Genomic DNA, 18,793 nt, shown 5'->3' on the forward strand with positions numbered 1-18,793 from the left:
GACGGAATCTGCAACTTTAATTGCAATTGGTGTTTTTTTTAAACGGTAGGAGCTACTCTATGTCACACTCTCTCCTTGTGTTTCAGGTGAGATTATGTCAAAATTTGAATAAAATGCACATTTCAAAACACTTCACAGGACCTTTAAAGGCTTGATATACTTACCAAGTATTCGGCTTAGTCCCTTTATTAATCCACGGTCGCCACAGCGGAATGAACCGCCAACTTATCCGGCAGGTTTTTACGCAGTGGATGCCCTTCCAGCTGCAACCCATCTCTGGGAAACATCCACACACTCATTCACACACACACTCATACACTATGGACAATTTAGCCTACGCAATTCACCAGTACCGCATGTCTTTGGACTGTGGGGGAAACCGGAGCACTCGGAGGAAACCCACACGAACGCAGGGAGAACATGCAAACTCCACACAGAAACGCCAACTGAGCCGAGGCTTGAACCAGCAACTCAGCGACCTTCTTGCTGTGAGGCGACAGCACTACCCACTGCGCCACTGCCTCACCCTTACCAAATATACTTAACCAAAATTTTCAATCAAAATCAATCCAAACATCAACTACAAAAGTTGCTTTGGCTGTTAAACACCTTGGAAATCCCATTGGTGTGTGACGATGATAATGCAATTGGTAGGTGGGGCTCTGAGACTAGATATATAAATCTTCTTTGGTTTATTTCTTGTGTTCAGTCTGCTGAACTCCACAAATATACACTGAAGAGCTGTTTTATGGCATAAATTAAGGTATAATCTTAGTTAAATCAATACTTACACTTTGTATACTTTTAATACTGTAAAAGTGGTTGCTCCATTAAACCAGGGATGCCCAGTCTTGCCTTTTGAGGACCACTGTCCTTCATTCCACCCTAATTAAAGCCACCTCAAGCAGCTAAAGGTCTTTTAAAGTCTAATATAAACTTCCAGACAGGTGTTTTGAGGCTAGCTGAAACTAAACTCTGCAGTACTGTGGTCCATCAGGACTGAGTTCGGACACAGCAGCATTATACCCGTCTGGATAATCTAATGCTACTTATAAAATATTAATTAACTTGAGTAATTGGAGCACCTTTCAAATTAATTTAACACTGAAAGAAAAATATGGTATATTGTTTTATATATATATATATATATATATATATATATATATATATATATATATATATATATATATATATATATAAATCATACACATTTTTTAATCCAATAGCCTGTTTTGATTTGATGCATTTGTTTTCCATATTAATGTAAACGGCACATATTGGGTCTATTCCGTTTACTAATAATATGTAGAAAATTTCTATTCTAAAACATAAAACTACTTACAGTAGCTAGAAAGTTGGCTAATCTCATGTAGCCTATAAATCATATATATGGTCAAACAATGATGTAAAAAAACATTTTTTATATATTTGGTGTCATTTTTTTGTTTTCATGAGCTTTGTAGATGTAATAGATCTGTGCTTGTAATTCATAGGTCACGTAAGCTAGCTTTTGGTGCCACAGTTGCATTCAAAATGGCATGTACTTTTTTGGAATGCACTGCGAAGGGATCACAATCTGAAATTCACTAATACTGAACTGTAAAAACATAACTTTCAAAGCAAATCACTCATGAGATAACTTTAAGCTTTTTTTAATCAATCATTTAAAGTGGATGTTGGATTGTTTCAAAGGAATAGGATGTAGGGGGATAACTGCAAATACAACACAACCAGAAACTATGTTTCTAACTGCAGCTCTAGAGGAGTAATTGCAACCAAACATGTTTGCGACGCAGTTTTGTGAATTTTCATTGGAACGACGAATGCAGAAAACACTAATCACTTAACTATAATTGTGACGATGGAAATTCAAACCTTAGATGGCTCATGATGGTTTTTGGATGGTTGTTTTTACAAAAAAAAAAAAAAAATTGTTAATAGAAGCTTTTTACAGTTTTGTTTATGTCTGATAATTAGGCCTAATTTCTTCACCATAGCATTTTGTCCACATATTTTGAGTGAGTTCTGATCACTACAACTTCAAATTGCAAAGCCTTAAATAATCAATATACAGTTTATTTTTATGGTGACACTTTACAATAAGGTTCATTAGTTAATGCATTTACTAACATGATCTAATCATGAACAACACATGTACAGCATTTATTAATCATAATTGAACATTTACTAATGCATTATTAACATCCTAGTCCATGCTTGTTAACATTAGTTAATGCACCATGAGTTAACATGAACTAACAATGAACTACTCTATTTTCATTAACTAACGTTAACTAGCACGAACAAATACAGTAGTAGATGTGTTGTTCATTGTTTGTTCATGTTAGTAAATGCATTAATTAACATTAACTAATAAACCTTATTGTAAAGTGTGACCATTTTTATTAGTTCTAACAATTCCTGGGATTGCAATTTTGTTGAATGAAATTATCGAATTACAAAAAAATGTGTTTTATACATAAATATATAATAATTACAGTCATATTTTCATGTCTGTATCTCATGCTAACAGTGTTTTCGAGAGCAACTCAGTTAAAAGATCCACATGAACAACATCTGCAGTTGCCAAGAGTCTGAGTCACTTCCAATGTGGAATTGAAAACACAATATGTACCAAATACTGTATCTTCCCAAGTGTCTAATAACGATGGCTTAAAAAACTTCTCAACAAGAGAAGAATTTCAAAAGAGTAGTCTCCCTGTGTTTTTACACCTAAGTAAAAGCTCTACGGCGAGGCAGTGGCGCAGTAGGTAGTGCTGTCGCCTCACAGCAAGAAGGTTGCTGGGTCGCTGGTTCGAACCTCGGCTCAGTTGGCGTTTCTGTGTGGAGTTTGCATGTTCTCCCTGCCTTCGCGTGGGTTTCCTCTGGATGCTCTGGTTTCCCCCACAGTCCAAAGACATGCGGTACAGGTGAATTGGGTAGGCTAAATTGTCCGTCGTGTACAAGTGTGTGTGTGAATGTGTGTGTGGATGTTTCCCAGAGATGGGTTGTGGCTGGAAGGGCATCCGCTGCGTAAAAACTTGCTGGATAAATTGGCGGTTCATTGCACTGTGGCGACCCCGGATTAATAAAGGGACTAAGAAAACAAGAAAATTAATGAAGGAATTAAAGCTCTATTTATTATATGTCCTTTACATAAACCAACAAACAAACAAAACAAAAGCCTTTTGTCTGTTTCTAATCTTCTATAGTAAAACATTTCTAAATCCACCACCTTTTAAAAAATTTTAAAATATTTTGGTTCAAAGGAAAACAAAAAAACATAACATTAGCTTTGTAATTTTATTGCCATTAAATAAAATATACCATATACAGTTTAAGTTAAAGTGGCTAGTAAAAATGTACATACAGTATATATTGATTATAGCTGTTCTCAAGTCAGTGACTTGTGACTATACAGTATTTTTTTTCTCCATAAAAACCTCTCTGTAGTAGTAGTTGCCTCACACCAGCACATTACCTGCAGTCACACAAGAGCATATTGTTCCATCCGCATGACTAACTGAACCTCAGGCCATCGTACTCTACACCAATTGCTCAAATTGTTGCCTCACTCCCATTTCCAAGGGCGGTGCTATATATGCATCTGTTGACAGGTTGTTGTCATTACAAACAATACAAGTCACATCTACAAGTTTCTATATTAGACTAAATATAATATTCTATGGAAAAAACACAAAGCTCATCTAGCAGTTCAGAGAAATACTATAATAAACATGCTCACCGCTACAGGTGTGAATGCTTTCTGAAAAAAAAAAAAAAAAAAAGGTCAAGCATGAAACAGAGTGATGGCTTTATCTAACAATTATTTCTGATCGTGGAAGTAATATATGAACAATTACTTCCACAGAATAAATGAATATTATGTCATCTTTTAGTCGTCTTCAATTGTTTTTTCATTGTTTTATTGAACACAAAAGAAGATATTTTGAAAAACTATAAAAACCATTGACATCCATAGAAAAAACTAATACTAAAGAAGTCAATGGTTACAGGTTTCCAACGTTCTTCAAAATATCTTCTTTTGTGTCCAACTTAAGAAAGAAATTTAAACAAGTTTGGAACAAGTGAACTATCTGAACTATTTTTGTAAGATATATATCATTTGGCTGTTTTAACTTTATTGTAGAGCATACATCTCAAACTCAATTCCTAGAGGGCCGCAGCTCTGCACAGTTTTGCTCCAACCCTGATCAAACACAGCTACTCCAACTAATGAAGATGATCACATACTCGTTTATTTAGATCCGCTGTTTTTGGTGAGGTTGCAGCAAAACTGTGCAAAGCTGCGTTCCTCCAGGAGTCTGAGAGCTATGTTGTAGAGATTAAGTCTATGCGAGTGTTTTACTACAACGTAAGAGATACTAGTGAACATTAAACATTAATTTTGAACACTAAATCTAACACTAAATCTCTCATATGCACCCATGTAGGCTAAAAGTAAAGAACTGGAGGATCTGAATAAGGAGCTGCGTCAGTGTAACCTGCAGCAATTCATCCAGCAAACAGGAGTCACTCCAGCACAATCCAGTCAGCAAACCGAGGAGATGGATTTTGCTCTCCTCAAGCCTGACGGACAGAGTGATGAAGGTGTGGAACATTACAATTTTCTCAAACATTTCCTAACCAGAGGCTTTTATACTTTTACATGGGGTTAATATAAGTTTTCTGAATATTGTCTAAATTTAAAAATAGCTAAATCAAATAACATGCCAATTAGTTGGTACTTTTTTGTGGAATTGATTTATTGTTATGGAGTATTACAGTATTTATGATAAATTGTATTTTCCTGAAGATCATTATTTAACTTTTTTTTTAAATATAAAAGTATGTGCATTTATAATCTTTAATGCACCCGAAAAGAAAAAATATTAGTTCACCAAAAAGAATATGTTCGTATCATTTACTCAGCACAATTTCTGTTTTATTGAAAGATGTTTTCAACACATTTCTAAACTAAAAAGTTATCTTTGCCATGATGCCAGTACAGAATATTTCACTCGAAAATTCGACAAGTTAGGATGTTTAGGCAAGTCATTGTATAACAGTGGTTTGTTCTGTAGACGATTGAAGAAAATATATCGCTTAACACCCAAACTTTGCGTATACCCGGTACTGGGTCCGTGACATCATTTACTTCCACATTCTTTAAATATTAACGGTCTGTACTAGCCCATTACCCCCATAAGTGGTTCCGTCCTTTCATCAGTTGGAATAGAATAACTTTTGCATAGACTGTAATTGCATAGACATTTTTTTTTTACTTTTTTCCTATGATTACTGACATGTGCAGGAACCACCAAAATTGATTACAGCATCCTAGACCACACAGAACCTGAACACGACAAAATTTGAGTTCGCAAAAAAAAAACAGCGCCTCTTTTTTTGGAGGGTTTATTAAAACACAGACTACATATACAATTATTTTAATCTCTTTTAACTGTGTTTTATGAAAATTTAAAGGTTTTATTTATAAAATTATGTCAAATTTTTGTATTTATACCTCTGCATGTGGATTTGGGAAGCTTTTGCATTTGGGTAGACATAATTCAGGAGTAAAGCCTATTTAAGAGGGGCTAAATGGGGACTAAAGAAGTATATGGTTACAGGTTACCAATGTTCTTTAAAATATCTTCTTTTGTGTCTGTCAGAAGAAAAAAACTTAAACAAGTTTGGAACAAGTTAACTTATTCCTATGCTTTATTCATTCATTCATTCATTCATTCATTCATTCATTCATTCATTCATTCATTCATTCATTATCTTTTCGGCTATTAATATTAACCTTTAAATGTTTTTTAAAAGTTAAAAACTGCTTTTATTCTAGCCCAATTAAACCAAATAAGACTTTCTCCAGAAGAAAAAAAATATTATAGTAAATAATGTGAAAAATTCCTCGCTCGGTTAAACATTATTTGGGAAATATTTAAAAAAGAAAAAAACTTAACAGGATGGCGAATAATATTGATTTCTAAGTTTCTTTCAGTGGAACACAAAAGAGGATATTTTGAAGAATGTTTGATGCATGACGCCCATAGTAGAAAAAAATACTATGGAATTCAATGGCTACCAGTTTTCAACACCCTTCAAAATACATTCTTTTGTGTTTAGCAGAAGAAGGAAACTCAAACTTTTCATTCCTTTGAATTAATTATACACCCGTGTAAAAGTGAAAATATTTTACTTTCGATCTGTTCATCTTGGGGCCACTTACAGTACAATCTAGGTGTCTTTTAATCTCTTATCAGATTGTGTGTTTACTTTTACAAAAGCAACTTTGGCTTACATGAGTTCGCAACTTTTTTTGTGTGTTTATAACAGATTCAACTTCCTCCATCTTGGAGTTTAACCCTCGCACTACTGCCAAGCAAATCCTAGGAAACCCGCGCAGCCTCCAGAACCCGCTGGTGTCCAGTCTTCATCCAGAGGGTGTGTATGTGTGACACGCAGCTTGAACACCGCTGCCCTCTCCTGGCCTAAAACTCCTGCTTGTCCACTTCTACCTCTTTCTGCTTCCCAGAATGCTCTATCATTTTACTACACTCTGCTCTGCTCTCTGGTTGCTTTTTGTCCTGGGGAATGCACTGTAATTGCTTATCAGTTTAACTCTACTGCCAGTGAAACAGAATGTTGACATTCACTATTATTCATTTGTTCTATGAGCAAAAAAAAAAAAAAAAAAGGCATGCTCACTTTGCCTTATGTTGTTTCCTATAATCAGACAAAAAGTAATGCCTTGCGGCTAATAGTGACAATAATTAATAGTAATAGTAATAGTTAGGCAATAAATGAAAAGAAATCACCTTCAGATTTTGCTGAAACATGCATTGCCTTGGGTTTTTTTTGTTTCACACAAGGCTTAGCTAAATCATTAGCTACCTATGTGCTTTGCCTTATAGTTCCTGTCTGGCACAAATGTTGTTGTTAGAATGAAATAAAGTAGTTAACAATCTCATGTATTTCTATGAAACTGCTTAGAGTGGATTCTCTTCAGATTGTGCATAGAAATGTTGCAACAGAATAAAGGTCAGACTGTGAAAAATGAAACATTTTTACATTTAAACAGCAAAAATCAATCCTAGGCACTCTAAAAATATGGGGAAAAAATTGTAAAAACCTTTATTTACATGTCAATAAAGGCTTTTTAATAGTTTTTTCCACATTTTTTAAGTGTCTTGGATTGATTTTTGCTGTTTATTCAGATGAATCCCTTACCCAAAGGAATTATTAAAGCTACCACTGAGCACCTTTTGTTTCATTTTGGATTTTTACATTTATTTTGAGCATTTATGCTGCCTTCATTGTAAAAATTCAGGTTCCACACAATTCATTCATGTTGTCTCAACACAAATCAATATATGGATAATAGTTCATTTAACAAATCTAAGTGGATTCAACATAAAACAAATCTCAAGAGTTGTGTTGTTTTAACTCATTCTAAATAAGTGGCTTAACAAAATCCTTTTTTGGGTGTTTTCTTTCCTTTGTTTACACTTTCCACACCTTTTTCTCTCACGCACTCACCTTCATCCCATGTGTATTTAAAAACATGTATTAGGATCATTCTCCATAAAGGCCAGAGCCTCATTCCATTGTGTGTGTGTGTGTGTGTCTTGCAGTCCTGTCATCAAGAGAGACATCATGGCGATAAATTCCGGACTGCGACACAAGGAATTATTCACTGTTCACTTTATATTATGTCTACTTCATTATGATTTTTTTTTCTGACTATTTTAATTGTATATTCTTTTGTATGATACTCTGTGAAATGCATTCGTGAAAGTATAATACATTGATGTAAATACAGTGCTGTCTTTGTAATTATTAAATAGATTTTTTATTGTATTTTAACAACCTGCGTATATATTTCATTAGCTAAAAACATTCTGAAATAAAAAAGATATGATTGAGAAATTTGTGTCTTGTTGATTTCCCACTCTAAATGTATTTGCTTTTATATAGATATACTTTTTATTGATTTTCATTTTCACACAATGAATGCACTAAGATAACAGACATAACATAACATAACATAACATAAAAAAAACATATTTAGCAAATTTTCTATACTTGTTTTTATTTTTTCCTGTTTATTTATGCTTTTGAATTGCATTACAGGACCTCAATGTATCTTACAACAACTTTTAACCTTGAAAAGTTAGAAAAAGAGACTTTTTTGAACATTTTTAATAATTTAAAGTGATATATTGTCTGGGTTGGTGTTGTATAATAAGCAACAAAAACCTTGTAATAAACTGACTGTACTTTTTCTGTTAATTTACAGACTTATTTTCTCTAGATATTATTTTTTATACATTTTATTATTTCAAACTACTAAAATGGCAATAATTTTCAGAACAGAGATCAAAGTCCCATAATGTAATACACAACCGTAAATAAATGGCAAACTCTTCTGATTCACAAAACATAGAAATTAAATACAGATATCATTGAGTGTATACAACACTACCACATAGAATACACAACCTGATGCATGACTACATTACAAAGCTATTACACCCCATACATTCATTCATTCTTTTCGGCTTAGTCCTTTTATTAATCTGGGGTTGTCACAGTGGAATGAACCGCCAGCTTATGTTTTATGCACCCTTCCAGTTGCAACTCATCATTGGGAAACATCCATAAACACTCATTCACACTCATACACTACGGCCAGTTTAGCTTATTCAGTTCTCTTAGAGCGCTACAGGTATATGTCTTTGGACTGGAGGGAAACTGGAGCACCCAGAGGAAGCCCACACCAACACAAAGTGAACAAGCGAACTCCACACAGAAATGCCAACTGACCCTACCGATGCTTGAACCAGTGACCTTCTTGCTGTATGGTGATCTTGCTACCCATTGCGCCAACGTGACCCCATACAGAATGTTGGTATTTATGCTGTACTCAAACAGTAAAGCATAGCTTTTTGCAACTACAATCATTTATGCTTGCCCTGAAACCCAACATTTATGCCAAATGCATAAATGTAAAATGTAAGTAGCCTATGTACTTGCTTTTGTCAGTATACTGTAGTCAGAGGTGTCAAACTCAATTCCTGGAGGGCCGAAGCCCTGCACAGTTTAGTTCCAACCCTGCTCCAACACACTTACCTGTAGGTTTCAAACAAGCCTGAAGGACTCAATTAGTTTGATCAGGTGTGTTTAATTAGGGTTGGAACTAAACTGTGCAGAGCTGCGGCCCTTTTGGAACTGAGTTTGACACCTGTGCTGTAGATAGACAGACACTACACTGTGTGAATATAAGAGCGTGAACATGCAGCTAAAAACAGTAATATAAGGGGAGTCCTTTCTAAAATGTAGCACAGAAACCATTCACAATTTGTTCTACTAAAAAAATGCAGGATTCTACACCATGTTGTACTAACACAAATGGATCAAGTTAACTTAACAAATTTAAGTGGAGTGAACATTAAGTTGTCCCAAACAAATCTCAAGAATTGTTTTGACTCAGCTTATTTTAAATCGTAGTTTGTTTTAGTAAAATCCTTTCAATGTTCATTTTGATCCTATTGTGCGTAGACTGCAATCAGATCTGCGCTTTGTAAATGCCCCCTAATTAATATCATTACCAGTTGATATTATCAATCATCATCAGCAGTCAGTTGCAAATATAGCAGCAGAACCATTACAGTCAACTGAAACACATACTGCAGTATTATGCATGTTTTATGGTTGTTTTTGTTGTTGTTGTTGTTGTTGATGATGATGTAGGAAAGGGATGAGATAAGGGTGAGGCCTTATATTAGTGAAACATCCAACAAAAAATAATGAACATTTTTAAATCCAAAACATGTTTAAAAGGGTTATAGAAATATCTTGATTGTATGCTAAAAAATCATGCTGGCAGGCTGAATAATGGCTCACAGTCTGGGATCCATTCGGAAGGGCTCATCCCTATGCTCTAATCCAGGGGTCACCAATCTCGGTCCTGGAGGGCCAGTGTCCCTGCAGGGTTTAGCTCCAACCTGGATGTTTCAAGTATACCTAGTAAGACCTTGATTAGCTTGTTCAGGTGTGTTTGATTAGGGTTGGAGCTAAAATCTGCAGGACACCGGCCCTCCAGGAACGAGTTTGGTGACCATTGCTCTAATCCCTTCGAAGGGTCCCTCTGAAGAGATTAAAGTATGAGCCCTTCCAAACTGAAGGCAGTGTGTGACAACAAACAACTTCCATGCTCAACAGATCATGGCCTAAAGTGTCCTTCAATTCTTCATTTCCAAGGGCCCTTCAAATTGAGCAGTTTTGAGCAGTTCAATTTGGTGACCATTGTTTTCTCTCCAAATTGCCCTTCAGAGAGGAGCGGTATATCTTGTTTGTGACACATCCTATGTCACATTTTTGTGTGATTTGGGCCTGACAGTCCTGTCACAACCATATAATTTTTGCATGCCCTAGTAAATGATTATTTGACCAAATAGACAAGATACTGTAAATATGAAGCTTTTTCTGCTTTCCAAACAAAGCTTCTGCTTTTGAGGTTGCTGAAAAAATGGATCAAGAGAAAGGCCAGTTCCAGGGCCACAACCTTTAAAGGGCACCTATGATGAAAATCAACTTTTGTAAGCTGTTTGGACAGAACTGTTTGATAGTGTGTCCACTGTCATATAGGGGTGATAGAAACACAATCAGTCTCTTTTTTAGAGTTCACTGATGTTAAAACAGGACCCAAATCCCAGTGATTTTGAGGACCAATGTAGAGGTCTGCATAATTTCCGAATAAAGCGTGGGAGCGGTCGGTAACTGGTTTAATTTTGGACGTGAGCGGGCGGTCTAACAATATTGCTCCCGACTCCCGAGTGAGCGAGCACGAGTATGTGTGTGAATGAGACAGCGTGATGCTGCGTTTAGCTTGTTTGTTGCTGTGTGTGTGTGCGTGTGTGTGTGTGTGTGCGTGAATGAGAGAGAGAGATATTTGTGCTGTCTGTGTGTGTATGCTTGGTGCTTGTGTGTGTGTGTGTTTACAGACAGCTTGTTATAGGCTGTCTGGACTCTGTATAGCTGGGTGGTTCATCCTTTCAGAAAGGCTTAAACAGGGCCGGAGTGGGACCCTGGAGTTTCAAGCCTTAGACCTGCCCACCTCAGTTCATGACAGACAATATTAAAATAACATTATTTCCAATTCAGTTTCTAATGACACTACCACGTTTTTTTAAAGAAAACAGCTGCTTTAGAACTTTAAATATTCAACAACCCTAACAGTATTTTATGTCTTAACAATAAAAATGAAAAATAAATAAATAAATAACTAGTTAGGTGAGGTTCAAACCTGGGTCGGTGGCGTCGTAACACAACGTGGTGACCACTGGTGCATGACTCATTAAACCACAGTATTACTTTCTATTGATGGTTTAATCTTTTTCTCCCCTTTTCAGATTTCTGATCAAGTTATGTCAGATTTAATAATGTAGTGAATCATCAGATTTTTTTTATGAGCAGGTGTAATATTCATTAATATTAATTATTCAAATTCTTATTTTCACTAAGGTGCCGCTGTTTGGGGTCGAATGATCATTATTAACCTGCAGGCTGCATTTTGCTCATAGGGCTGTGAGAAAATAAATAAAAAGAGTGAGCAAAGCGGCAAAATAATGTATAAAAAGAGTGAGGTTATGGTCAAATGAATAAATAAATGAAAAAAGTCCGACTGCTGAGAGTGCAAGCAGCTAGGACACCGGCCCAAAATACAGACCGGCCCACCGGGAATTCTCTCGGTCCTCCCAATTAGCCAATCCGGGCCTGGGTTTAAATAAACTCCACTAATGAGCAGTATTTCAGCTTTATTTGAGTCTGTCTCTGACTGCTGTTTATCTGACGATGTAACGCATGACGAGAAGCAGATAGGCACATGGGAACGGTGGGTGGGGAGAAGCAGCTAATTTGCATTTAAAGCCACAGGCTACAAAAACAGCTACAGTATACTCAGACACTAAAATAGGCAGAATCTGGAGGCTATAATAAATAATCTGATGGGCATTTTGAGCTGAAACTTTACAGACACATTCTGGAGACACCAAAGGCTTATTTTACATCTTGTAAAAGGGGTAAAATATGTGCCAGGTTGGAAACATCTAACATCACAGTATTTCATATTACAGCTTGGTAATAACAAGGTGATACCATAGAAATATCTACATCACTACTTAGGAAATGTACATAGTGTTACCCTGTTATTGCTGAGCTGGAATAGGATGTGGTACTCATATCTGTGTTTTTGCCATTTTTGTTGTTTATTGTTAATTTTAATTGTGATTAGTTGATAAATGTATTGTTAAATAAAATCAAATTTGTGTATGTTATGTATATGTATGGTTATATAAGTCGTCAGTTGTATTATAATATAATAAAATTGTTATGCTGTCTTTGGCTGAAATTTACCATCGACAAATTAACAGTAAAATTATATAATTATAATTTAAAATAGCAATGCTTCTCAAAACTTAAACGAAGAGCACAAAAAATACTTTTTTCTGTATCAAAAAATAAATCCAAAAGTCACTCCACGGTCAGCTCTGTCATTATAAAAAAAAATTTACTACACGAAGAAATATTGATGAATTAATCTGTTTAACTGTGTGTGTGTGTCTGTGTAAATTTCTTACAGGAATTACAATATTCAGGGACATGTGCCCAATAGTAAAATTATATTTGCATCAAATAAATAGGAAAATTATTCTAACAAATATATGTTTGTCTGTGACAGGGCCAGATATTTTAGGGGTGATATGAAAATATGAAAATATGAAAAAATGTATTTTATTCAATAATAATAATAAATCCTTAGTTTAAAATGTCCTCCATGACTCCATGATTTTGTCCCTCAAGTAAAAATGTTCATTTCTGGTAGAATTTACCATATGAAACAATCAAATCTGATCTTTAATGTACTTTAAAAAAAATCTCAGGATTAGGTTGCAGCTGGAAGAGCATCCGCTGTGTAAAAACATAGGCTTGATAAGTTGCCGGTTCATTCCGCTGTGGCGGCCCCAGATTAATAAAGGGACTAAGCCGAAAAGAAAATGAATGAATGAATGAATGAATGAAAAAAATATGACTTCTGCTGTTGTTCATACATTATTTAACATTTTAGCCACATGATGGCACTGTCGCGCCTTTTTTGAAGGACTGGTTTGTGAAAATCACGTGACAGAAACCGAAAAAGATACAGCTACATTTTCAAGAAAATGAAAGTACATAAAAGTCCATTCTAGATTGGTCTATGAGACATGAGGAAGTAGATTACCGAAGAAGAGAAAAAGAGTTTCTTTATCCTCTTTCAACAACATGGCCCAAATAAATGGTACGTTTACAATTTAATCTTAAGATAACGCTACAGATGTGTATGACTGTTGTTGTATTACATAAGAAATGCGAACGTTATGCTAGTTTGTGTAACGTTACAGAGAATGTGACTTTCAGATTTTGCTGTATCATCGTACTGAATTGTTATCTTGACAAACAGTCATACACAGATTTGTTTCTGGAAAACAAACACGTTTGTCAGTCGAGCTTTGTCAAAATAACAAAAAGTAAAATTTGTTGCATTAATACAGATTTTCAATAACAACAAATACAAAAAAATACTGATCAATGAAATAAAAAAGCTTCATTAAATAGTAGGTTTATGAAATTAGAAATGTTACAGTATCAAATTAAATGTTCACTTCAAAAAAATGCTTTTCCTACACTGACTTTTTAATATGATTTTTTATTTAGTTTTATTAATTTTTTTTGCTGCCTGTTCAAACTGTTTATATAAATGAGCTGAAACAACACAATTCTTGAGTTTTTAAGGGGGACAACTTGGTTGTTTTATGTTTAATTCACAATAATAAATAAAAAAATATATAATCTAACTCAGGCATCTCTAAACTCGGTCCTGGAGGGCCGGTGTCCTGCTGAGTTTAGCTCCAACTTGCTTCAAAACACCTGCAGGAAATTTCTAGTATATCTACTAACAGTTTGATTAGCTGGTTCAGGTGTGCTCGATTAGGGATGGAGCTAAACTCTCCAGGACACCAGCCCTCCAGGACTGGGTTTGGACACCACTGAGCTAACTTAATCAATTTTTGTTAAGACGACATGAAGAGATTGTGTGGAATCCAACATTTTTTACAGTGTACTTAGATTTTTTTTGTCCTGTTTCCAGTCCAAATGTCTAAACATTCTCATATCAAGCCAGTGGGGTAAGAAAAATAATCTTATGTCAAAAGGAAAAACAAAATATTTTTTCATACCCCATTGCCAGAATATTTTGATTGTTTTAAAGAACTTAAAACAAGACAATATTTTGCTTGTCTAGAAAATTCATCTTGACTTAAGAGTTTTTAGATATTTGGACTAGAAACAAGACAAAAAAAAAAAGGCATTTTTTGCATGGCATATTAACATTTAACTCAAAGACATAGCTGCATCCAGAGAAACATTCAGAATCTCCAAGTAATCTGCTTATGTATGTTTTTTTTTTTTCTTTAGGAAATCCAAACAATCAAAACGAAGATGACTATTCAGGAAAGAAACTCAAAGCTCTTCCCAGACAGCTGCTCCAGAGAGGTGCCGATGCAGTCAAGGTGGAGCTACAGCGAAACCGACTCAGGCAAATCACTGATATCTCACAACTTACAAACCTCAAAGAGCTCAACCTGAGCAGAAATGAGTTCACCGACTTTCCTGTGGAGATTAGAGCATTACGCCAACTCAAGACACTTTATTTGAATCAGAACAATATCAAAACTATCCCAGAAAATGTCTTCCCGTCTTTGGAAAAACTGAATTTCCTAAAGTTGAGCACCAATCGGCTTGAAAAGCTACCCAGTGACATTAGCAGATGCCAAGATCTAACCTATCTGAACCTGTCCAACAACTGCCTGAAAGATCTGTATCCTCTTGTGGGACTCTCGCGCCTAAAAGAGCTGTATATTGAGAGGAATCAGCTGGCAGAGCTACCAGACAGGCTTTTTCAAAACAGTAGCTTGAATGTGTTTAAAGCTAATGGCAATCCTCTGAGAAAGCCGCCTGGAGAAGTCTGTGCTGGAGGATTGAAAGATATTCAGAATTACTTTGCTATGCTTGAGGCAAATGCCCCAGATGTCTACACTGTGAAGACCATGTTTCTGGGCAACTCCATGGCAGGTAAATCCACTCTGTGCCGCAGTCTGAAGGAGGGCTGCCCTGTGCAAGTGGCAGAGGCCGATCGTACTGTAGGGATTGAGATCAGTGAATTTACAGTGAGAGATGGCAGTGATAGCATCCGTTTTTTATTTTGGGACTTCGCTGGACAAGAGGAATACTACATCACACATCATGTATTCATCACTCCTCAAGCCTTTGTCATACTAGCCATCAACCTTTCCAGGTAAAGTCGATTTTTCTTGCAGTACAATATATTTTAAAGAGAATTTCCTAGCAATCGTCGATGAACTGTTACTTATTACTTATCAATAGTTTGTGCTACAACCTTTAGTCTGGGCTTTTGATTTTCCAAACATTTAGATGAGTAATGTTTGCATTGAAGGAGGGATCCCATCTACGTCAGTGTTTTAACCCTTGTGTACTGCTGGGAATGTTTTGATCCACCATGGGGTGATTTTTAGTGTTAATTTGGCCACAACTTCCTCTGTGTTTCAGCAAATGGAATGATTTTTGTGTGACGTCTTATTTTGACACATATTTTGTGAAAATGGTTTGAACATTTTTCAAAAACTCAGCAAGACACTCTGAGCACTACCCTTTTGTTATGTTTTTTGCCCTATTGACTTCCATTATGACATTTTAAATAATTGCAAAGCCACGCCACTAGGCCTGTCATAATATTTAATATAACAACTTACAGTGCAACACATGGTCATGACCGCAATCACTGTTGGTGATGCCGTATATATCGCCCATACATAAAAAACAATTCTAGCAACAATATTTAAAACTGCAAGGTGATTATATAGACCTATATTCACGATTTCACATAAATCAGCATGCCAAAAATAAATGATTTTCTTTTCTTCGTAGCTAATTAACATACAACTTGACTGCATAAAAATAATAGGTTAGATAACAAACAGGATTTATTTCTATTTTAAATTAAATGAAAATGAAAGAACTAAGAACTGAAACCAGTTCAAATGTTCTCGAATAAAACGTGTTACAGTAATGTACAATTAGTTAGTCGCTGGGTCATTTAAGACTTTTATTACCACATTGCTGTAAAATGATTTCGTGCTTACACAAAAAAAGTTATCTTTCATTTATAAACATGTAATATTTTTATGCTTTCCTCTGGGTGCTCCAGCTTTCCCCACAGTCCAAAGACATGTGCTACAGGTTTATTGAATAAACTAAATTGGTTATAGTGTTTAGTGTGTATGGATGTTTCCCAATACTGGGTTGCAGCTGGAAGGGCATCCGCTAAGTAAAACATATTCTGCAATAGTTGATTCATTCTGCTTTGTCCACCTCTGAAATAGAGACTACGCCTAAGGAAAATAATTGAATGAATAATGCACACCTTAGGTGGTGCATTCAGGTATGCATTATTTTGTAGTAATAAACAAATTGTAGTCAATTAGTGTGTATATACTTTAGGGTTGGGTGATGTTGACCAATTTGGCATCGTATGATGTCTAATGTAAAACATTGTGATGGACGATGGCATCGTCATCTTAGGTGGCTTATAAATAATTAATTAATTTATAAAGAATTAATTTTTTGTCGCCTACAGTTTCACCTACCTGACCTGAATAATCTTTGTTTGGTCTTTGAGGATCACGATGCCAGCTCAGCATCGTGATCTCTATCCGCCATAGGTGATGAACGATGGCATCTTCTATCGACTCAACCCTATAATACAACGGATACTACACTTAAAGACATTGTTCAGTTATTGTATTTCAAGACATTTGACAGGTTTTTGTCCGGCACATGTCATCCAAAGCCTTCGGTTGTGTTTTGATTTTATGCAATTGTTGACAGTTGTAGGCTGTGAAATTACTGAAATCATTTGATGTAGAGATATGAAACTGTAATTTGGTCTAAACCTGCCTGGATAACCTTTAGTGTGGTGGTTCACTGGAAATAATTGCACAGAATGTTGCATTTATTTACATCCAATTAGAATCAAGCATTCAACAGCTTATTATAATAGGATATAATTAAGCAAGATATCAGCTGTTTCGCAAACCACTATTTTTTTTTTTCTGAGAACACAACAAAGTGTTAAAAAAGATCACCTATAATTTCTATAAAAAATGGGACATTGTTATACTCTGGGTTTACATGTCCAATATGTTTTAGGCCAATGAAATAATATTAAAGGTCGCATGAAAAAAAAGAAATTTTTTTTTTAGATGTAAGAATCAGTGTGTTAGTTTTAAGGGTATTTGAATGCTAGTGTGCTACAAAACAGCGTCAAAATTCAAGTTTAGAAGATATAAACCTGATATATAGTTGAAGTCAATATTATTTTTTTCTTATTTAAATATTTCCCAAATGATGTACAGCAAGGAAATGTTCACAGTATGTCTAATAATATTTTTTTTTCTTCTGGAAAAAGTCTTATTTGTTTTATTTTGGCTGGAATAAAAGCAGTTTTTAAAATTTTAAAAAATCCATTTAAGGTTAAAATTATTAGCCCCTTTAAGCTATATATATATATATATATATATATATATATATATATATATATATATATATATATATATATATATATATAATTTATTTTTTTTTTTCTCTCGATATACAATAACTTGCCTAATTACCCTAACCTGCCTAGTTAACCTAATAAACCTAATTAAGCCTTTAAATGTCACTTTAAGCTGTATAGAAGTGTCTTGAAAAATATCTAGTCAGATATTATTTACTGTCATTATGGCTTAGATAAAATAAATCAGTTATTAGAAATGAGTTATTAAAAATATTATGCTTAGAAATGTGTTGAAAAAAACTTCTCTCCATTAAACAGAAATTGGTGAAAAAATAAACAAGGGGCAAATCCTTTAGGGGGGCTAATAATTATGAGTTACTCTTACTGGCAGAGCTGTGATAGCCTAAAAACTAAATGCCATTGGCTGTTTTTTTTTTTTTAAAGAGGAGGAGCTACTCTATATATCACCCTCTCTTCCTGTTTCAGTTAAAATTCCGTCAAACACTGAATAAAAATGGCCCTTTCAAAGCACTTCACAGGAACCTACACATTAACTTTTTTAGGTAAAAGAAAATCCCCTTTATTTGAAGATTAAATGCACTCGGGTCACTTTAGCAACTGAAAAACTGGTGTAAATTTTTTTTTAAATGCCAAGATTTACTTAGTTTTTATATGTGCATGTTAGAGCTTGCACACAGTCGATTGCACAACCTTTCGAATTAAACTGCATTTGGTAACACACCCAAACACAGAACCAAAAACAAACTAGAAAAAAATCATCAGCTTGGTGTCATGGTGGCGCAATGAATAGCACGATCGCCTCATAGAGTAGCAAGAAGGTCGCTGGTTCAAATCCAGGCTAGGTCAGTTGGCATTTCTGTGTGGAGTTTGCATGCTCTCCCCGTGTTTGCGTGGGCTTCCTCTGGGTGCTCTGGTTTCCCCCACAGTACAAAGACATGCTCTAAAGGTGAATTGAATAGGCCAAATTGGCCTAAGTGTATGTGTGTGAAAAAGTATGGGTGTTTCCCAGTGATGGGTTGCATCTGCTGCGTAAAACATATGCTGGATAAGTTGGCGGTTCATTCCGCTGTGATGACCCTTGATGAATAAAGG

At 35.2% G+C, this 18,793-nt stretch overlaps 2 protein-coding genes across 8 annotated transcripts in view; both read left to right on the forward strand.

Moving 5' to 3' along the window:
- Positions 1-7,935, forward strand: part of rassf7b (Ras association domain family member 7b) — a 36,283-nt gene extending 28,348 nt beyond the window's left edge. For 4 of the 6 annotated variants that reach the window (NM_197942.1, XM_087258883.1, XM_087258881.1 and 1 more), the window contains 3 exon segments: positions 4,455-4,611; positions 6,343-6,450; positions 7,641-7,935. In NM_197942.1, coding sequence (NP_922933.1) covers positions 4,455-4,611; positions 6,343-6,450; positions 7,641-7,672 — 297 coding nt within the window. In that variant the 3' untranslated portion in view covers positions 7,673-7,935. 6 annotated transcript variants of the gene reach the window in all.
- Positions 7,936-13,231: 5,296 nt separating this feature from the next.
- Positions 13,232-18,793, forward strand: part of si:ch211-210p4.6 — a 16,641-nt gene continuing 11,079 nt past the window's right edge. For both annotated transcript variants that reach the window (XM_087261800.1, XM_087261801.1), the window contains exons 1-2: positions 13,232-13,345; positions 14,521-15,400. In XM_087261800.1, the coding sequence (XP_087117926.1) occupies positions 13,330-13,345; positions 14,521-15,400 (896 nt within the window). In that variant the 5' untranslated portion in view covers positions 13,232-13,329. The remainder of the gene's footprint in view (positions 13,346-14,520; positions 15,401-18,793) is intronic.

The sequence above is a fragment of the Danio rerio genome, chromosome 7 (genome assembly GCF_052040795.2).
Source record: "Danio rerio strain M-AB ecotype USA chromosome 7, GRCz13ab, whole genome shotgun sequence".
NCBI classification, from domain to species: domain Eukaryota; kingdom Metazoa; phylum Chordata; class Actinopteri; order Cypriniformes; family Danionidae; genus Danio; species Danio rerio.